We start from the raw sequence: 17,744 nt of genomic DNA on the forward strand, positions 1-17,744 counted from the left end.
ACAGGGTCTCGCTCCGTGGCCCAGGCTGGAGTGCAGTGGCACAATCTTGGCTCACTGCAACCTCCACCTCCCAGGCTCCAGTGATCCTCCCGCCTCAACCTCCAGAGTAGCTGGGACCACAGGCACTCACCACCACACCCGGCCAATTTTTGTGTTTTCTGTAGAGACGGGGTTTTTCCACGTTGCCCAGGCTGGTCTTGAACACCTGAGCTCAAGCAATCCGCCTGCCTCAGGCTCCCAAAGTGTGGGGGATTACAGGCGTGAGCCACCATGCCTGGCCTCGTGATCTTTTTCCTGAAAGTTGTTTAAGGAGATGCTAATGCACAAAACCTTCCCATGTATGCTGGTGAATGATGGGACTCTGCCAACAGCACCCAGCACATAAGCCAGCTGGATCCTTGGATCTTTAGGAGAAATGGACCTTTGCTTTTCTCTGTCATAATCCAGCTACACCCCACTCTGCATGTAGTCCCACTTAGTGGAGAAAATAAAAGGTCTTCATAGATACCACAGAGAGCCCCATTCAGACCCTAGACACAGCTTATAATATTGGTATGAAACAGAGGAACATAAGACTATAATGAAATGTGGAAGTACAGAAGTGGCATCTGCTCAACAGCCTCTCAATGTGTGCTATTCAATGAAATTCATTTTGCTAAAATTTAATACATTATCTTGTCTCTGTAGGCAAGTATTACATAGTAAAATTTATGGTGGACTGAGCAGATTCAGAATTTTAGAGCTAGAAAGAGCCTAAGATACCAGAAGAATCCAAAGCCCAAAGAGGTGACTGGTGTAAGGTCCAGTGAGGAAATCATAAGGAACAGAGCCCTGTGAGAGGCATCTTATACGTTCTGTTCCCAGAAGGACCAAGTAGAGCAGGAGCCCATTCTGACAGACAATTTACAAGTATGGATGGAGTTTTTGGTGACCTTCCCCAACTTTCCCCTTCCTAAGACTGAAAACCACCACCCAGAGCAAAACGCAATGAGGACAGAACACTAATTCATTGGGTATATATGTCGAAAAGTGATATACCCCAAAAGTCTAAATAAATTCTATTAAGAACTTTGTATATTTCCTCTTGAGTTGAAAATCCATATAAAAGTTGAAGTATTAAAGAAATCAGTCTGTATTTTTTTTTTTTTTTAAGATGGAGTCTCACTCTGTCTCCCAGGCTGGAGTGCAATGATGTGATCTCGGCTCACTGCAACCTCTGCCTCCTGGGTTCAAGCGATTCTTCTGCCTCAGCCTCCCGAGTAGTTGGGACTACAAGCGTGCACCACCACACCCAGCTAATTTTGTATTTTTGGTAGAGGCGGGGTTTCACCATGTTGGCCAGGCTGGTCTCGAACTCCAGACCTCGTGATCTGCTCGCCTCGGCCTCCCAGATTGCTGGGATTACAGGTGTGAGGCACCATGCCTGGCCATCAGTATGTAATTTTAGCAGCATGATAAAGCACAGAAAGAGAGTGGCTAAAGACTGACCAAGAATGGTGTACTAAAAATTAGAGAAACTGTGTAGTGTAACTAATGTGTAATTAAATACCCAGGGCCTTTTTTTTCCTTTCAGTTGGAAAGAGCAAACTCAACTTATGATTATTCCTGCTAACCTGATTTTAAAATTAGGCATGGAGTAGCTAACATCATACTGAATGGGGAAAATATAAAAGCCTTAATTCTAAGAACTGGAAAAAAACAAGGATGCCCACTTTCACCACTCATATTCAACATAGTACTGGAAGTCCTAGCCAGAGCAATTAGGCAAGAAAAAGAAATAAGAGGCATCCAAATTAGAAAAGAAGAAGTTGAATTATCCCTCTTTGTAGATGACATGATCTTATATCCAGAAAAACCTAAAGATGCCACAAAATAGCTCTTAGATCTGATCAATAAATTAGGTAAAGTTGTAGGATACAAAATCAACATATAAAAATCAGTAGCTTTTCTATACACTAATAATGAACTAGCTGAGATAGAAACCAAGAAGTCAATCCCATTTACAACAACTACACAAAATAAAATGGGAATAAATTTAACCAAGGAGGTGAAAGATCTCTATAAGGAAAGCTACAAAATGCTGATGAAAGAAATTGAAGATGACACAAATGGAAAGACCTATGCTTATGGATTGGAAGAATTAATCTCATTAAAATGAGCATACTGCCCAAAGCAATCTATAAATTCAATGCAATCCCTATCAAAATATCAATGTTATTTTTCACATAAACAGAAAACACAATCCTAAAATTCATATGGAACCACAAAAGGGCCCAAATAGCCAAAGCAATCCTGGGCAACCAAAACAGCATGGTATTGGTATAAAATGAAAATGAACTCCTATCTCTCACCATATAAAAAAATCAACTCAAGGTGGGATTAAAGACTTAAATATAAGACCCAAAACTGTAAAGCTACTGGAAGAAAACACAGGGGAAACACTTTAGGACATTGGTCTAGACAAAGATTTTATGGCACTAACATCTCAAAAGCACAGGTAACACAAACAAAAATAGACAAATGGGACTATATTAAACTAAAAAGTTTCTGCACAGCAAAAAAGACAATCAACAGAGTGAAAAGATAACCTCTTGAATGGGAGAAAATATTTGCAAACTATTAATCCAACAAGGGACTAATAGCCAGAGTATACAAGTAACTCAAACAACTAAAGAATGAAAAACAAATAATCCTATTAAAAAGTGGGCGAAGGACATGAATAAACATTCACCAAAAGAAGACATAAATGGCCAACAGGTATATGAAAAAATGTTCAACATCACTAATCATCAGGAAAGTGCAAATCAAAGCCACAATGAGATATCATCTTACCCCAGTTAGAATGGCTATTATCAAAAAGTCAAAAAAATAACATGCTGGCAAGGATGTATAGAAAAGGAATTCTTAGGCCAGATGCGATGGCCCACGCCTGTTATCCTAGCACTTTGGGAGGCCGAGGCGGGTGGATCACCTGAGGTCAAGAGTTCGAGACCAGCCTGGCCAACAAGGAGAAACCTCGTCTCTACTAAAAATACAAAAACTAGCCGGGCGTGGTGGTGGGCACCTATCCAGGAGAATCACTTGAACCCAGGAGGCGGAGGTTGCAGTGAGCCGAGATCATGCCACTGCACTCCAGCCTGGGCAGCAGAGCAAAAACTCCATCTCAAGAAAAGAAAAAGAAAAGGGAACTCTTAAACACTGCTGGTGGGAATGTAAATTAGTATAGTAGAGCCACTATGGAAAACAGTATGGAGATTCTCAAAAAACTAGAAATAGAACTACTATACAATCCAGCAATCCCACTACTGGGTATTTATCCAAAGGAAAAGAAATCAGTATATCAAAGGGAGATACTTGCACTCATCTGTTTTTTGCAGCACTATTCACAACAGCAAAGATATGGAATCAACCTAACTGTCTGTCAGTGGACAAATGAATAAAGAAAATATGGTATATAAACACAATAGGATACTATTGGGCCACAAAAAAAATGAAATCCTATCATTTGCAGCAACATGGATGGAACTAGAGGTCATTAGTTAAATGAAATAAACTAGGGCAAAAAAAGACAAATAATGCATGTTTCACTCATATGTGTGAGCTTAAAAAGTCAATCTTGTGGAGGTAGAGCATAGAATGACAGATACCAGAGGCTGCGGAGGATGTGTGGATTGGGGGCGGGAGATAAAGAGAAGTTAGGTTTTTGTGTTGGTTGTTGTTTTGAGACAGGGTCTGGCTCTGTCACCCAGGCTGGAGTGCAGTAGCTCAATTTCAGCTCACTGCAACCTCTGCCTCCCAGGCTCAAGCAATCCTCCCACCTCAGCCTCCCAATTAGCTGGGACTACAGGTGCGCACCAACATACCCAGCTAATTTTTGTATTTTTTTTGTAGAGACAGGGTTGTGCCATGTTGCCCAGGCTGGTCTCGAACTCTTGAGCTCAAGCAATCCGTGTGTCTTGGCTTCCCAAAGTGGTGGGATTACAGGCATGAGCCACCATGCCCAGCCTAAGGGACGTTGTTTATTGGGTACAAACATTCAGTTAGATAGAAGGAATAAGTTCTAATGTTTGACAGCAGAGTAGGTTGACTACAGTTGAAATGATAAATAGTCGAGGTGATGGACATCTTAAATACTCTGACTTGTACACAGTCTATGCATGTAACAAAATGTCTTATGTATCCCATAAATATGTATAAATATTTGTATCAATAAAAAATTAAGAATGGGGCATTCTATTTTATTCACACCAATAAACAGTTTTAAATTAGCTTCGGTTTCATATTATGCCCAATAAAAAGTTCAAATAAGGAGATGACAGAGAAAAACAATAAGAAAACAGAATGGGCTAGGGAAGGAGGGAAAAGGAAGAGAAAGAAGATGAGAAGGAGGGGGTGGAAGGAGTGAGAAAGACAGAGACGGAGAGAGAAGAAAAAGCAAGCTAGCTTGGCACAGTGGTAGGCACCTGCAGTCCCAGCTACTCAGGAGGCTAAGGTGGGAGGATCGCTCGAGCCCAGGAGTTTGAGGCCAGCCTGGGCAACATAGTGAGAACCTATCGCTAAAACTAAAATTTAAAATTTAAAAAAAGCAAGATACATGCCCAAAGGTAAAAGAAAAAAATAAGTAATTTTTTGAAATGAGTATTAAGTAGATTGCTGGTCACATCCATCTGTGGGCTCCTTGGGTCACCAACAGCTTTAATGTGCTAACTTGTTATAGATGCTCAATTATTTCTTAATGCTAAACCTTAAGAATTCCTTAAAGAATGTAATAGCCACAGCCCTCCCCAAGACAGGAAAATGCTTCCTGGATTAAATGATAATGCAAAACCAATAATAATGTCAAGCTAAGCAGACAACTACAATTTCCTACCACTGACTTTCATTCTTGGATCTAATACATGGCACAGGGCCCAACACATAGCTGGTGTTTAATACACATTTGTTGAAAAAAATTGATTCAGAGAATATTAGGGGAAGTTAGAGCTATTTGGAGTACTCTAAACTTTTAAAGTTGGTATTTTTTTGTTGTTGTTGTTATTTTTATTTATTTTTTGAGACAGAGTCTTGCTCTATCACCCAGACTGGAGCGCAGTGGTGCAGTCTCAGCTCAGTGCAACCTCTATCTCCCGGGCTCAAGCAATTCTCCTGCCTCAGCCTCCCAAGTAACTGGGATTACAGGTGCCCACCATCATGCCCAGCTAGTTTTTGTATTTTTAATAGAGATGGGGTTTCACCATGTTGGCCAGGCTCGTCTCAAACTCCTGATCTGAAGTGACCCACCCACCTCGGTCTCCCAAAGTGCTGGGATTACAGGTGTGAGCCACTTGCACCCAGCCTAAAGTTGGTATTTTGAAAGGTAATCATGCTGTCCCATAAAATGTTCACTGTTACCTGTGAAAAAACCTATATAACTTGTTCAAAACCTGTTATATTTGGTTTGGTTGCTTTTAAATGTTCAGAAGAAAAACTATCATGTCTCTCTTAAGAAGGCAGGTGATTAAATGGAGTCACTTTTATTAGCATGGAGAGACTAATAAAGAGATCAAGTCTCCTGAATTAGAGGCGCTTACTTCTTTGTCTTGTAAAATTCTTTGTGTCTGGATCTATACAGGAAGTTTCTTGCAGTTACTTTATTCAGCAAATATTCACTCAAGATCAATTTCAGGAGAGGCAGAGTGCTTAAGGTCTGACACGGATGAGTGTAAAAAATTCTGAGCCTCTTTTTCAACTGTCTGCTTCAAAAAAATTAGAGCCAAAGTTATTTTAGACAGTTTTTAAAACTGGTAGTATATTAAGCTTACCATCTGCCTTTAAAAACTACTTCTTGGCCAGGTTCAGTGGCTCATGCCCTGTAGTCCTAGCACTTTGGGAGGCTGAGGCAAGCAGATCAGCTGAGGTCAGGAGTTCGAGACCAGCCTGGCCAACATGGTGAAACCCCGTCTCTACTAAAAATACACAAATTAGCCGGGTTTGGTGGCAGGTGCCTGTAATCCCAGCTACTCAGGAGGCTGAAGCATGAGAATCACTTGAACTCAGAATGCAGGGGTTGCAGTGAGCTGAGATCACACCACTGCACTCCAGCCTGGGTGACAGAGCAAGACTCTGTCGCAAACAAAACAAACTACTTCTAAAGTGCTATGTGTCTTCATTATGCTCTGAGTTTTTTCTACCTCTGTAATTTATTCTGAAGATTTCAGAAGACTTGCTTTTTTCTCTGTAAGTCTTGAAACAACATTTGACCAAAAATAGTAAAAATCTGATCTAAGAATGAACTATTAGACATTCAGGGACAAAGGAACACAAAATAACTGGAAAGGAATTTATCAACTGCATGCTCCGATTCTGAGAATAGTAGTTTAAAGTTATGTGGCCAAAAAATGACATAAGAAAGGGACTTTTCATTTTAAAGTTAAAAGCAGTTGAAGCTATAGCCAGCCAGCAACTGGCCTGCAACTGCTATATAAAGACACCAGCACCCCTAGTGGTGGCCAGATGAAATGCAGCCACGGCATCACAGAAAACTTAAGGCTGACATTGTAGTCTATGACAATTTGGCTCTCAGAAAAAAATCTGCACCCATCAGGATGACTTCTCTGATTCACCTTGACTTTATTTATTTATTTTCCTTTTTTTTTTTTTTTTTATTTTTGTTTAGACGGAGTCTGGCCCTGTCGCCCAGGCTGGAGTGCAATGGCATGATCTCGGCTCACTGCAACCTCCACCTCCCGGGTTCAAGTAATTCTCCTGCTGGGACTACAGATGCGCGCCACCACACCGAGCTAATTTTTATATTTGTAGTAGAGACGGGGTTTCACCATGTTGGCCAGGATGGTCTCGATCTCCCGACCTCGTGATCTGCCCGCCTTGGCCTCCCAAAGTGCAGGCGTGAGCCCCTGTGCCCGGCACACTTTGGTGTTTTTTGTTTTTTGTTTTTTTTTTTGAGACAGTCTTGCTCTGTTGCCCAGGCTGGAGTGCAGTGGCGCGATCTCGGCTCACTGCAAGCTCCGCCTCCCGGGTTCACGCCATTCTCCTGCCTCAGCCTCCTGAGCAGCTGGGACTACAGGCGCATGCCACCACGCCCGGCTAATTTTTTGTATTTTTAGTAGAGACAGGGTTTCACCATGTTAGCCAGGATGGTCTCGATCTCCTGACCTCGTGATCCGCCAGCCTCGGCCTCCCAAGGTCCTGGGATTACAGGTATGAGCCACCGCACCTGGCCTGGCTTTTTTTTTAATGATGTTACCAATAAGCTATAAATACTCCTTCAGTCTTAGTTCAGGAATACCTTAATCAGCAAGTCTGCAAAGATAACAGCTGGTTCCTTCACACGTAACCTTGCAAAGCAAAAAGGTTTACACTCCTTAAGCAGAAATTTCTGAGAATCCACTAAGCTTAATGTATCAATAATTCAGCTAAGTGTTGTGAGTTCATGGCCGACTTCTGGGAATAGCATAAATAAGGATTTGTCTGGATACAAAATTTTACAAGGACGAAGAAATATAGTTGATAACCTCTACTGAAACTAAAATTATCAGGTAACAGCCAGCATCCTAACTATCTGCTCAAATGACTGTCAGAAAAATAGGAAGCAGGTCAACAATCCTTTACCGAAGGCATGCTGAGAAAAGACAGGTCTCGCTCTGTCAGCCAGGCTGGAGTGCAGTGGTGTGATCAGATCATGGCTCACTGCAGCCTCGACCTCCCTGGGCCCAAGTGATCCTCCCACTTCAGCCTCTCTCTGGAGTGGCTGGGATAGAGGTGCACATTACCATATCTGGCTAATTATTTTTGTATTTTTTTATAGAGGTGGGGTTTTACCATGTTGTCCAGGCCGAAAAGAGATATTTCTAAAGCAGGGGTTCTCAAAGCATAATACAAAACCCTTGAGGGGACCTAAAACCCTGGGGAGGAATCTATACAGTGAAAGCTATTATTATTATTTTTTTTTTTTGAGACGGAGTTGCTCTTGTTACCCAGGCTGGAATGCAATGGCGCAATCTCAGCTCACTGCAACCTCTGTCTCCCAGGTTCAAGCGATTCTCCTGCCTCAGCCTCCCGAGTAGCTGGGATTACAGGCATGTGCCACCACCACGTCCTGCTAATTTTTGTATTTTTAGTGAAGAGGGGGTTTCACCATGTTGGCCATGGCTGGTCTCGAACTCTTGACTTCAGGTGATCCACCCTCCTCAGCTTCCCAAAGTGCTGGGATTACAAGCGTAAGCCATTGCACCTGGCCCTCAAAACTATCATTACTATAATACTAAAATGCTATTTGCCCATTTCGCTTTCATCGTCTTGCAAGTGCACAACGAAATGTTCTAGAAGCTACATGATATGTGATATCACAAGGCAGAAGGAAGAAGCAGATGTGAGAATCCAGGTGTTTTCTAGTAAGCCACAGAGTAAAGAGATTTTTTAAATATAAATCAATAACATTCTTCTCACTATTTTTTGATTTTGAAAAATACATTTTTTCATAAAAATGATAACATGATGAACTTATTATTTTCTTAATGAGTTAATATGTATTTTTTAATTTCTCAGTTTTCATTTATAATATGGTAAATAATAGGTATAAATGACTGAGGTTCCCAATTTTTAAGCATTTTTTAAAAAGAGTGATCAGCAAGCCCTGGATCTAAGGGAAAAAAAAAAAAAAAGAAAAAAAAGAGAACTGCTAAACTGCTGCCCTAGGAATTTTCAAATTAGCTGTGAAGTTGGAAAAAAAAATCTATATACTTGGTTCTCTCTGATTATGAGACTTTAACATGATGCAATCATAAGCTTGAGACTCTTATCTTAATAATAAAATTAAGATGGAAAGTGCAGTGGCAAGAAGCCTGGACTGATAGATGACTGACAACTAAGACTTAGTATTGGCTTTACCATTAACCAGCTGCTGACTAAGGGTAAGTCACTGAGCTGCACATCACCTCCCTAGGCCTTTGTTTCTCCATGTCTAAAATAAATGGCTCCACCAGGCATGGTGGCTCACACCTATAATCCCAGCACTTTGGGAGGCTGAGGCGGGCAGATCATCTGAGGTCAGGAGTTCAAGACCAGCCTGGCCAACATGGTGAAACCCCATCTCTACAAAAATACAAAAATTAGCCAGGAATGATGGAGGGTGCCTGTAATCCCAGCTACTCAGGAGGCTGAGGCAGGAGAATCACTAGAACCTGGGAAGCAGAGGTTGCAGTGAGCTGAGATCACACCACCGCACTCCAGCCTGGGCAACAGAGTGAGACTCCATCTCAAAAAAATAAATAAATAATAAAATAAAATAAATAAAATGAATGGCTCAATCAATTCTCAAGGGAAGGGGTATCAGACTTTCTGAGGATGTTATTTTTTCAAACTCTATATTTGCTCTCTTGCTTCCCCTGAAGACACTGATATATTCCCTTCCACCCCACCTGCCTTGAGAATTAGTACATGTAATAGGACCCATTGCTGATGGCAGCAGGTTACGCTTGTAAATGCTGTGATGATGTAGATAGAAAAAGTCTGAAAAACCACTGGACTGAATTACCTTTAGGATATAAAATTACTATCAAAGACAGAACCATTCCAATCATGCATGCATGATAAGCTGGCCATCTCTCTTTCCTTTCCATCAGGTACTCCAGACTTTTTGTCTGTGTACCAGGGCAAAAAGAATGAATGGAAAAGCTCCTAGTGCTCAGGCTAAGTTACACTGTCCCTCAAGGTCAACAGCAGCTCTGGGTCAGCTTGTTTATCACCTGAAAACATGCGTTAACAATTCCGTAAGCTACTGCCCTGGGCCATACCATCGAAGATGAAATCCATGCATTTCACTCTTTAGAAAAACCCTAGAAGGGCAATTCTTACGTGAACCTATTTTCTAATTCAGAAGCAGCAAAGGGAGGCCTGACCAATGAAATTCTTGCCAAGAGGATGAGAAGGTTTTATTTTTTTATCTAGAGTCTTGAAGAAACCTGCTACGTTTTTTGGATCCAAGCAAGTATTCTTATTTGAACATGATCTATTTGTTTACCTTATAGCCAAATAGAAAGAGTCCAACGAAAAGGCTGTAGAGGTCCGCTGTCAGGATGCCCAGGTTGACGGAAGTGGCACTAGTGACTTTAATCACCAATGGCATGAAGCTGTACAGGCAAAACATACACAGGGCAAATGCCACGAACAGCAGGGCTATGGAAAAAAAACATGGAATATCTAATATTAGGGCAAGAAAACATAAGACAAAGGAGTTTGAGGCTTAGCTGTCATATAAAACTCCCTAACCCTTTAACATATTATCTACAAAGCCCCTTGTTAACAGTAAGCATTGCAAATGAGACCATAAACTCTCTCAAAAAAAGAATATTAATAGCAAGTTGTGATATAGATAAAGGACCTCAAAAAATCCAACAAGGTATTGGATGATCAAGGTCAGAAAATCCTGCTTATGGTGTGACTGAGTCCATTGCTCTTATCACCCCTTGCTACGCACCCTGCCAGGACAGAGTGATGCCTGTGATAAAAGGCCAATAAAGGGAGAATCAACATCTCGTGTCAAGAAAAATCATTCATTATCTTTCCTTTGCTTTTGTTTGGTTGGACATGATTTGTATAATTGGATTCAGAATAAAGTATCTTTAAAGACATCAAAGACAGTTATTAGGTCCATTGTATTTTGTTCATCTCATTAAATTAAGTGCTCCGAGGCAGCACAATGTAATCAGCCTTTTTAGGACAGTGCTTGCCATGTAGATGTTGACTACATTAGCAGTATCTCTGCTTTGCAACTACTTCTTTAATCTCATCCCATATTCCACACACACACACACACACCCCCACCCACCCACACACTTTCTAGCAATCTAAGTTATTTTTATTTTTATTTATTTATTTTGAGACGGAGTCTCGCACTGTTGCCTGGGCTGGAGTGCAGTGGCGCAATCTCAGCTCACTGCAACCTCCGCCTCCCAGGTTAAAGTGATTCTCCTGCCTCAGCCTCCCAAGTAGCTGAGATTATAGCCACCCGCCACCATGCCTGGTTATTTTTTTTTTTTTTTTTTTGTATTTTTAGTAGAGACCGGGTTTCTCCATGTTGGCCAGGCTGGTCTCAAACTCCTGACCTCAAGATCAGCCCGCCTCGGCGTCCCAAAGTGCTGGGATTACAGGCGTGAACCACCGCACCTGGCCTGTAATCTAAGTTATTTAATTGAATTAAATTATCAACCATGGTAGACAATCTTCCATGATACCTATGTACTATTTAACTTCTCCCCACTCCATCATTAACCAGGTTCCAATCTTTTCTGACTGTCCCATCACCATTTTCTTTTCCTTTATTTATTTATGCAGATGCCTAGGAATATCAGATGACAGGAGCAATGGGAGGTGAGGGAGATTTCACACTACTGACGATTCAGGTTAATGCTTCACAAATTATATCAAGCAAACAACTTTCGCAAGAAGTTTGAGGACCCAAGATACAGATCTAATTGAAAGCTGGTTTGACCAAAGGTCAGTCTCCAGTCTTGTTCACGATTCCTAGTAAGCAAAGGCTATTCCTGCAGGTAAAGATTAAGAATTAACTTTTATGGAAGTTTATCTACCAATTTTCAGAGAAAACTCAACGTAAACCACTATAGCTGATATGTACTAAATCACTCCTGGATTTTACAAAGACGTCTAAATATTATTAAAATAAAGCACATATTTCTAGGTGTTCATTTATTTGTTAAAGAATGCTGACTAAAAGGAATTATTTCTTTACATACCAATTTTCCAGTCCCATTGAATGCTGGCAATATCTTTATATTCCACAATCAATCTAAGATTAAAACAAGAGGTCACAGAGAGATCCACATGCTAATTTTCACTATTTTATAAGCATTTTAGTCACTATACTTCAGCTAAAGTGAGGAATTACATGGACTTTTGAATTTGTCTTAGAATATAAAAATAACTATCTTTAATAAAAATGACAAAGAATAACACCAAAGGAGTTCATAAAGATATGTTTGACTCCCTTACAGGTGCTCTGCAATAATAGTCAAGTATAGGAGGAAAATACGATATTATGCTTTGTTTTTGAATAAGCTTAGGAAGTTAATGTGTTAATATTTTCTGGAAATAACTAAAAAAGAAAACTCCATACTGGCAAATGCCTCTACCACATGGTAATCAGGAATCCTAAGCAACACACATGTTTAAGAAAATAGGAAGTAATTCTTGATGTTTTAACAATCCTCTAATAGACACTCAGCAAGTTATTACGTAATGGCAAAACCACAATTACTCTTGCATCCACCTAATACAAATTCCAAATGTGAATTTGGGCCAAATAAACAATGAATATTAGTAGTTATCATCTATAATGTATTTGCTTATTTTGTTTTTAGGAAAAATTGTAGAATCTTACAGCTGTATACCACTGATAATTGTTCCAAACAGGCCCACCATTCCTAAAAACTCCTGTCTGCTCAGCTTCTTCACGATGTATTCCTCACAAACATTCGAAATGGCATAGAGAGAAGCCCCAAGAAGGACCAAGATGTCACCAATCAATACATCACTCCCTGCAGGAAGACAAGCCACAGAAAGCAAAACACTTGTCAACAGGTGAACCTCCACAGCGTGCCTCCAGGCGGTCATCTGACTCGTGTTCATTTAAATGACGCTAAAGAAGAAGAAACTGGTTACTAGAAGTTTGTGTGAGAGAGTGTGTGTGTGTGTGTGTGTGTGTGTGTTTGAGACAGTCTTGCTCTGTCGCTCAGGCTGGAGTGCAGTGGCGCAATCTCAGCTCACTGCAACCTACACCTCCGGGTTCAAGTGATTCTCCTGCCTCAGCCTCCCAAGTAGCTGGGATTACAGGCACCCTCCATCATGCCTGGCTAATTTTTGTATTTGTACTGGTCTTGAACTCCTGACCTCAAGTGATCCGCTCACCTTGGCCTCCCAAAGTACTGGGATTACAGGTGCGAGCCACTGTGCCTGGCCTAATTTTTGTATTTTTGGTAGAGACGGAGGTTTCACCATGTTGGCCAGGCTGGTCTCGAACTCCTGACCTCAGGTGATCCACCCACCTTGGCCTTCCAAAATGTTGGGATTACAGGTGTGAGCCACCGCACCCAACCTGATTACTAGAAGTTTAAAATCTCTTACTCTTCTCACTTTCTGGTGCAATTCTGCTGTGATTTTTCATAATTTAACTCCTCAGAAGTCTAACAAGCTAGAAATTGATGATATATATCATAATGTAAGGCCTCAGAAAATGATTCCATGACATGACAAATTAATGGAGTTCATTGAAGGGGTAGGTCAATTTGAAAAACGGGAAACTGCTTTCAAAGTAATTTTCCCTCTCAATCCAAGGAGACACTTAACTCACTTGTAGACTGGGTGAATTCATAGACCTTAATTAGATTTTATACTATCAACTATAATTTTCTCTCTCAATCCAAGGAGACATTTAACTCACTTGTAGATTGGATGAATTCATGGACCTTAATTAGATTTTATAGTATCAACTGTAATTTTCTCTCTCAATCCAAGGAGACATTTAACTCACTTGAAGATTGGATGAATTCATAGACCTTAATTAGATTTTATACTATCAACTGAATTCAACACAAAGTGTGGCAAATTGTTCTCACCTACACAGTGACTTAAAAAGAAATACTCCAGTAAATAAGTTTCTTTGTTGATAAAAACAAACAAACAAAAAAAACAAGAATCGACAGTAGGTTTTCCAGTAACCAATCTAAATGTATGAGACAAAAGATTATTGCAAATATATAAAGAAACTTTGCTCTCAAGAGACAAACAAAACTATTTAATGTAACAAAAAGGAAGAAAAACTGTGGGCTGGTAGGAACATACAGATTGTTTTGTGGAGATAGTTACAAAATACCAGATACAAGTAAATCTAAAAATACAATTTTAAACATAGTTAACCAGAATGTATTTTCTGCTTTTTACTGTATCTTTGCAGAATAAAAGTGAAAACATAAACAAAATTCTGCTGTGATTGAAGCACAAACATGTGACACTGTCTCACCTGAATTGTCTTCCCTCCCTGCTAGTATGTCTGCACCAACCATGGTTCCTACACCCAACAGACAGACAGCCACGGCGATGAAGTGGATCACTCTGTATCTTGCATGAAGAATAAACCACGACAGAGCCATCAACACAGGAATCCCAAAACAATCCAAAAGCTGCATGGAAAGAGAATCAACAGTTTAAAACATATCTCTCGTTAGCTAAAAGATGGATAATTAAGAAATAATAGTCAGTATTTATAATAGGAGTCAGTATTTATTGAGCATTTATTATTGCCAGCCCTGTACTAAGAGCTTTACCTGGATTCACTCATTTAATCCTCACAACAACTCTATGAGACTGAAATTACAATCTAATTTTATACATGAGAAAATGAAGATACAGAGAGGTGAAATGAGTTGCCAAAATCACATAGTTAAAAATGGAATGACAGCTGGGCACGGTGGCTGACGCCTGTAATCTTAGCACTTTGGGAGGCTGTGGTGGGCAGATTGCTTGAGTCCAGGAGTTCGAGATCAGCCTGGGCAACATGGTGAAACCCTGTCTGTACAAAAAAAAAAAAAAAGCTTGGGTGTGGTGGTGCACGCCTGTAGTCCCAGCTACTTGGGAGGCTAAGGTGAGAGGATCACTTGAGCCCGGAGTTCAAGGATGCAGTGCGCTGTGATGGTGCCACTGACCTCCAGCCTGTACAACCCAGAGAGACCCTGTCTCAAAATAAATGAATAAATAATAAAATACAATGGAAGAGTCAGTTGCTGAGTATGAGAATTCTGCCAAGGGCCTGTGCACTTTACCTCTATGCTCCCACCTGTGTATATCTTTTATTTTATTATTATTATTATTATTTGAGATGGAGTCTCGCTCTGTTGCCCAAGCTGGAGTGCAGTGGTGCAGTCTCGGCTCACTGCAACCTCCCCATCTCGGATTTAAGCAATTCTTCCTGCCTCAGCCTCCCAAGGAGCTGGGATTACAGCCGCTTGCCACCACGCCCAGCTAATTTTTGTATTTTTTAGTAGAGATGGGGTTTTGTCATGTTGGCAAGGCTGGTCTCGAACTCCTGACGTCAGGTGATCTGTCTGCCTCGGCCTCCCAAAGTGCTGGGATTACAGGCGTGAGCCACCACGCCTGGCCCTGTGTGTATCTTTAAGTTCAGTAAACAAACACTCCTTCCTGCATGCAACCATTTACTCAGTCAACAAATATTTGTTAAACACCTTGCATGTGTGAGACACTGTGAAAGGAGCTAGGAATAGAGGTGAACAGGACAGAGCAAGCTGTGTCCTCAGGAGCACACAAAGCTAGAAAGGACATGGAATAAATAATCACACCACCAGATATTTCACTGGAATTGGACTAAGTGCTACAAAGAAGCACGGGTTACTGTGAGAGGACAGACACCATCTCCCTGACAAAGCGTCCAACCCCACCATGTGAGACACACTCGTGCTCACGGCAAATACGCTTGCTCATCCTCCTCACGTGCTCCCCCTCACCTGTTGAAACTGGGTCCAGAAAACACTAGCTATTCACCTGATATTGCTCATCTGGAAGGCAGAGGGATTAAGCGTGCCAAAATTACAGCAGGTCCAAAATTGTTTGCAAGATTAAAAAAGAGAGTGCACTCGCTCAATTCTTAAATTCACAAATTTAATGTGCATTCAAGGATAAAATATATTCAAGAGATTCTTGATGCATTCCAATGTATTTCTTTCAAGGGAGAAATATATTCCTTATACTAGTAACATTCCTGAAACTGCTGTTTTATTGCTCACCCTTTTGTTGTTTCAAACCTTGTCCCTGATTCTCTCTGTATCTGTTTAGTCTTGAACAAGACAGGCCCCTAAATCTCCAGCAGCCCATTCGATCCTGTCCACAGTTGTTTACTGATTGCCTTTCACTGCAGTAGCATCAGTGGAGTCCAACGCATCATGTGTAGGAATGGGCATCTTGCCTTGTTATTTATTCCAGCTTCAGAACTCTAATCTCCTAAGTGCTTTATTGAGCCTGCCTGAATAACAAAACATTAAACGATGCAAATGATAATACCCTGTCCCCGAAGACACCAGCAGAATCCAGTCATAATGGCTTAACAAAATCTCAACTACATTCCTTAAGCAGAAAAAGTAGAAAAAGACATTCTAAGAACTACCACAGAAGAGTCCCTTATCCTTGTGTCTTAAAATCAAACTTAAATTTCCTCTAACAATTTTTGTTGGGCAATGAGGGAGCTGCCTATGTCATGGTCAGAGCTCCAGAGACCTCAGGCCCCGGCCCCACACTGACCAGCTAGCTGTGTGGCCCCAGCCAGTCACTCTCCAAGTCAAAATATAAAATAAAAAGATCAGACGAAATGATGACACAGGTTCCCTCCGACTCTAACATTCCAAGACTTCTCATCTGATATCTATCACCTTTAGTCATGTGAACCTTCTTTTCAAAATGTATTCTTGGTGGCCGGGAGCGGTGGCTCATGCCTGTAATCCCAGCACTATGGGAGGCCAAGGCAGGAGGATCACATGAAGGCAGGAGGATCACTTGAGGTCAGGAGTTCAAGACCAGCCTGGCCAACATGGCAAAACCTCATATCTACTCAAAATACAAAAAAAAAAAAAAAAAACAGCTGGGCGTGGCGGCGCATGCCTGTAATCCCAGCTGCTCAGGAGGCTAAGGCAGGAGAATCACTTGAACGTGGGAGGCGGAGGTTGCAGTGAGCTGAGATCGTGCCATTGTACTCCAGCCTGGGTGACAGAGCAAGACTCCTTCTCAGGGGGAAAAAAAAAAGTATGGATGTCTTCTCTGATTGTTTCAGTTCTAAGAGTATCAATTTTATTTTTTAAAATTATTGTATAGTCACAGTAAGCAGGGTACTAAGACAGACCCTGAGACATGGGTATTAAAATGAGTTAGATCATATTAGAGGTACAATAGAGTATAGAAGAGAAAATGAAAATTGAATTAGCCTTTGACAATGAGGGGAGCAGGCTTCAAAAAGGACTGCATTCTAGGAAGAACAGAGCAGCACAGGAGAGAAGGAGCAGGCCATGAGTGGGAAATGGGTTGATGTGGCAGTAAAGTGGGAAGGGACAAGAGCAGAAACCTAGGCCACATCATCATCTTCACGTGAACTATCCCATGACTGTTGGTAATTACAGAAACTTCTAAGGAATCCTTAAGAAGAAGGTTCAAAGACCACCTAATCCAAATTTCCATCCTTTTGGACTACCCAGGCCAGAGATTTACTCAGGTGGAGAACCAGCTTGAATCATTCCTGTCACAGCTGTCGCTGCTGCTGAAGAAAACATTACCTTGTTAGATGCCTTTTTTATAATATATTCTTTGCTAGGACCGTAAGTGCATGACTTTTGGCAACCAAATGCTTAGGTTTTTCTAAGAGGCTAGCGTGAAAGAAGTTGTTTTCAATTTCTTTGAAATTGAAAGAAGGCATGAACTTCAGTCGCAACTATCCAACTGTAAGTGTTCTGTTTAACTGTGTTTAGGCCTTGCACCAATTCAAAAGTTTTTATCATTATTAGTTAGAGATCAAAATTCCTGGGAATTGTAATCAAGTAATTAAAATGTAGGTGAGATTATGAGAGTAGATGTGACAAGAAAATGCCATTTTCTACATACTTATGTGTACTTCATTAACCCATGCTAAAAGTACACTTACTCCTATTAGTGGAACTTCATTCTCTAGGTAACTGCTG

The 17,744-nt window shown here is 40.9% G+C and overlaps 1 protein-coding gene across 3 annotated transcripts in view; it reads right to left on the reverse strand.

Moving 5' to 3' along the window:
• The window catches only part of SLC35F2 (solute carrier family 35 member F2), an 86,540-nt gene that overhangs the window by 20,121 nt on the left and 48,675 nt on the right, over window positions 1–17,744 (reverse strand). For all 3 annotated transcript variants that reach the window (XM_054524988.2, XM_054524990.2, XM_024255905.3), the window contains exons 4-7: window positions 14,033–14,192; window positions 12,395–12,551; window positions 11,751–11,803; window positions 10,019–10,173 (exon numbers count right to left, since the gene is read on the reverse strand). In XM_054524988.2, the coding sequence (XP_054380963.1) occupies window positions 10,019–10,173; window positions 11,751–11,803; window positions 12,395–12,551; window positions 14,033–14,192 (525 nt within the window). The remainder of the gene's footprint in view (window positions 1–10,018; window positions 10,174–11,750; window positions 11,804–12,394; window positions 12,552–14,032; window positions 14,193–17,744) is intronic.

Source organism: Pongo abelii, chromosome 9, assembly GCF_028885655.2.
Source record: "Pongo abelii isolate AG06213 chromosome 9, NHGRI_mPonAbe1-v2.0_pri, whole genome shotgun sequence".
NCBI classification, from domain to species: domain Eukaryota; kingdom Metazoa; phylum Chordata; class Mammalia; order Primates; family Hominidae; genus Pongo; species Pongo abelii.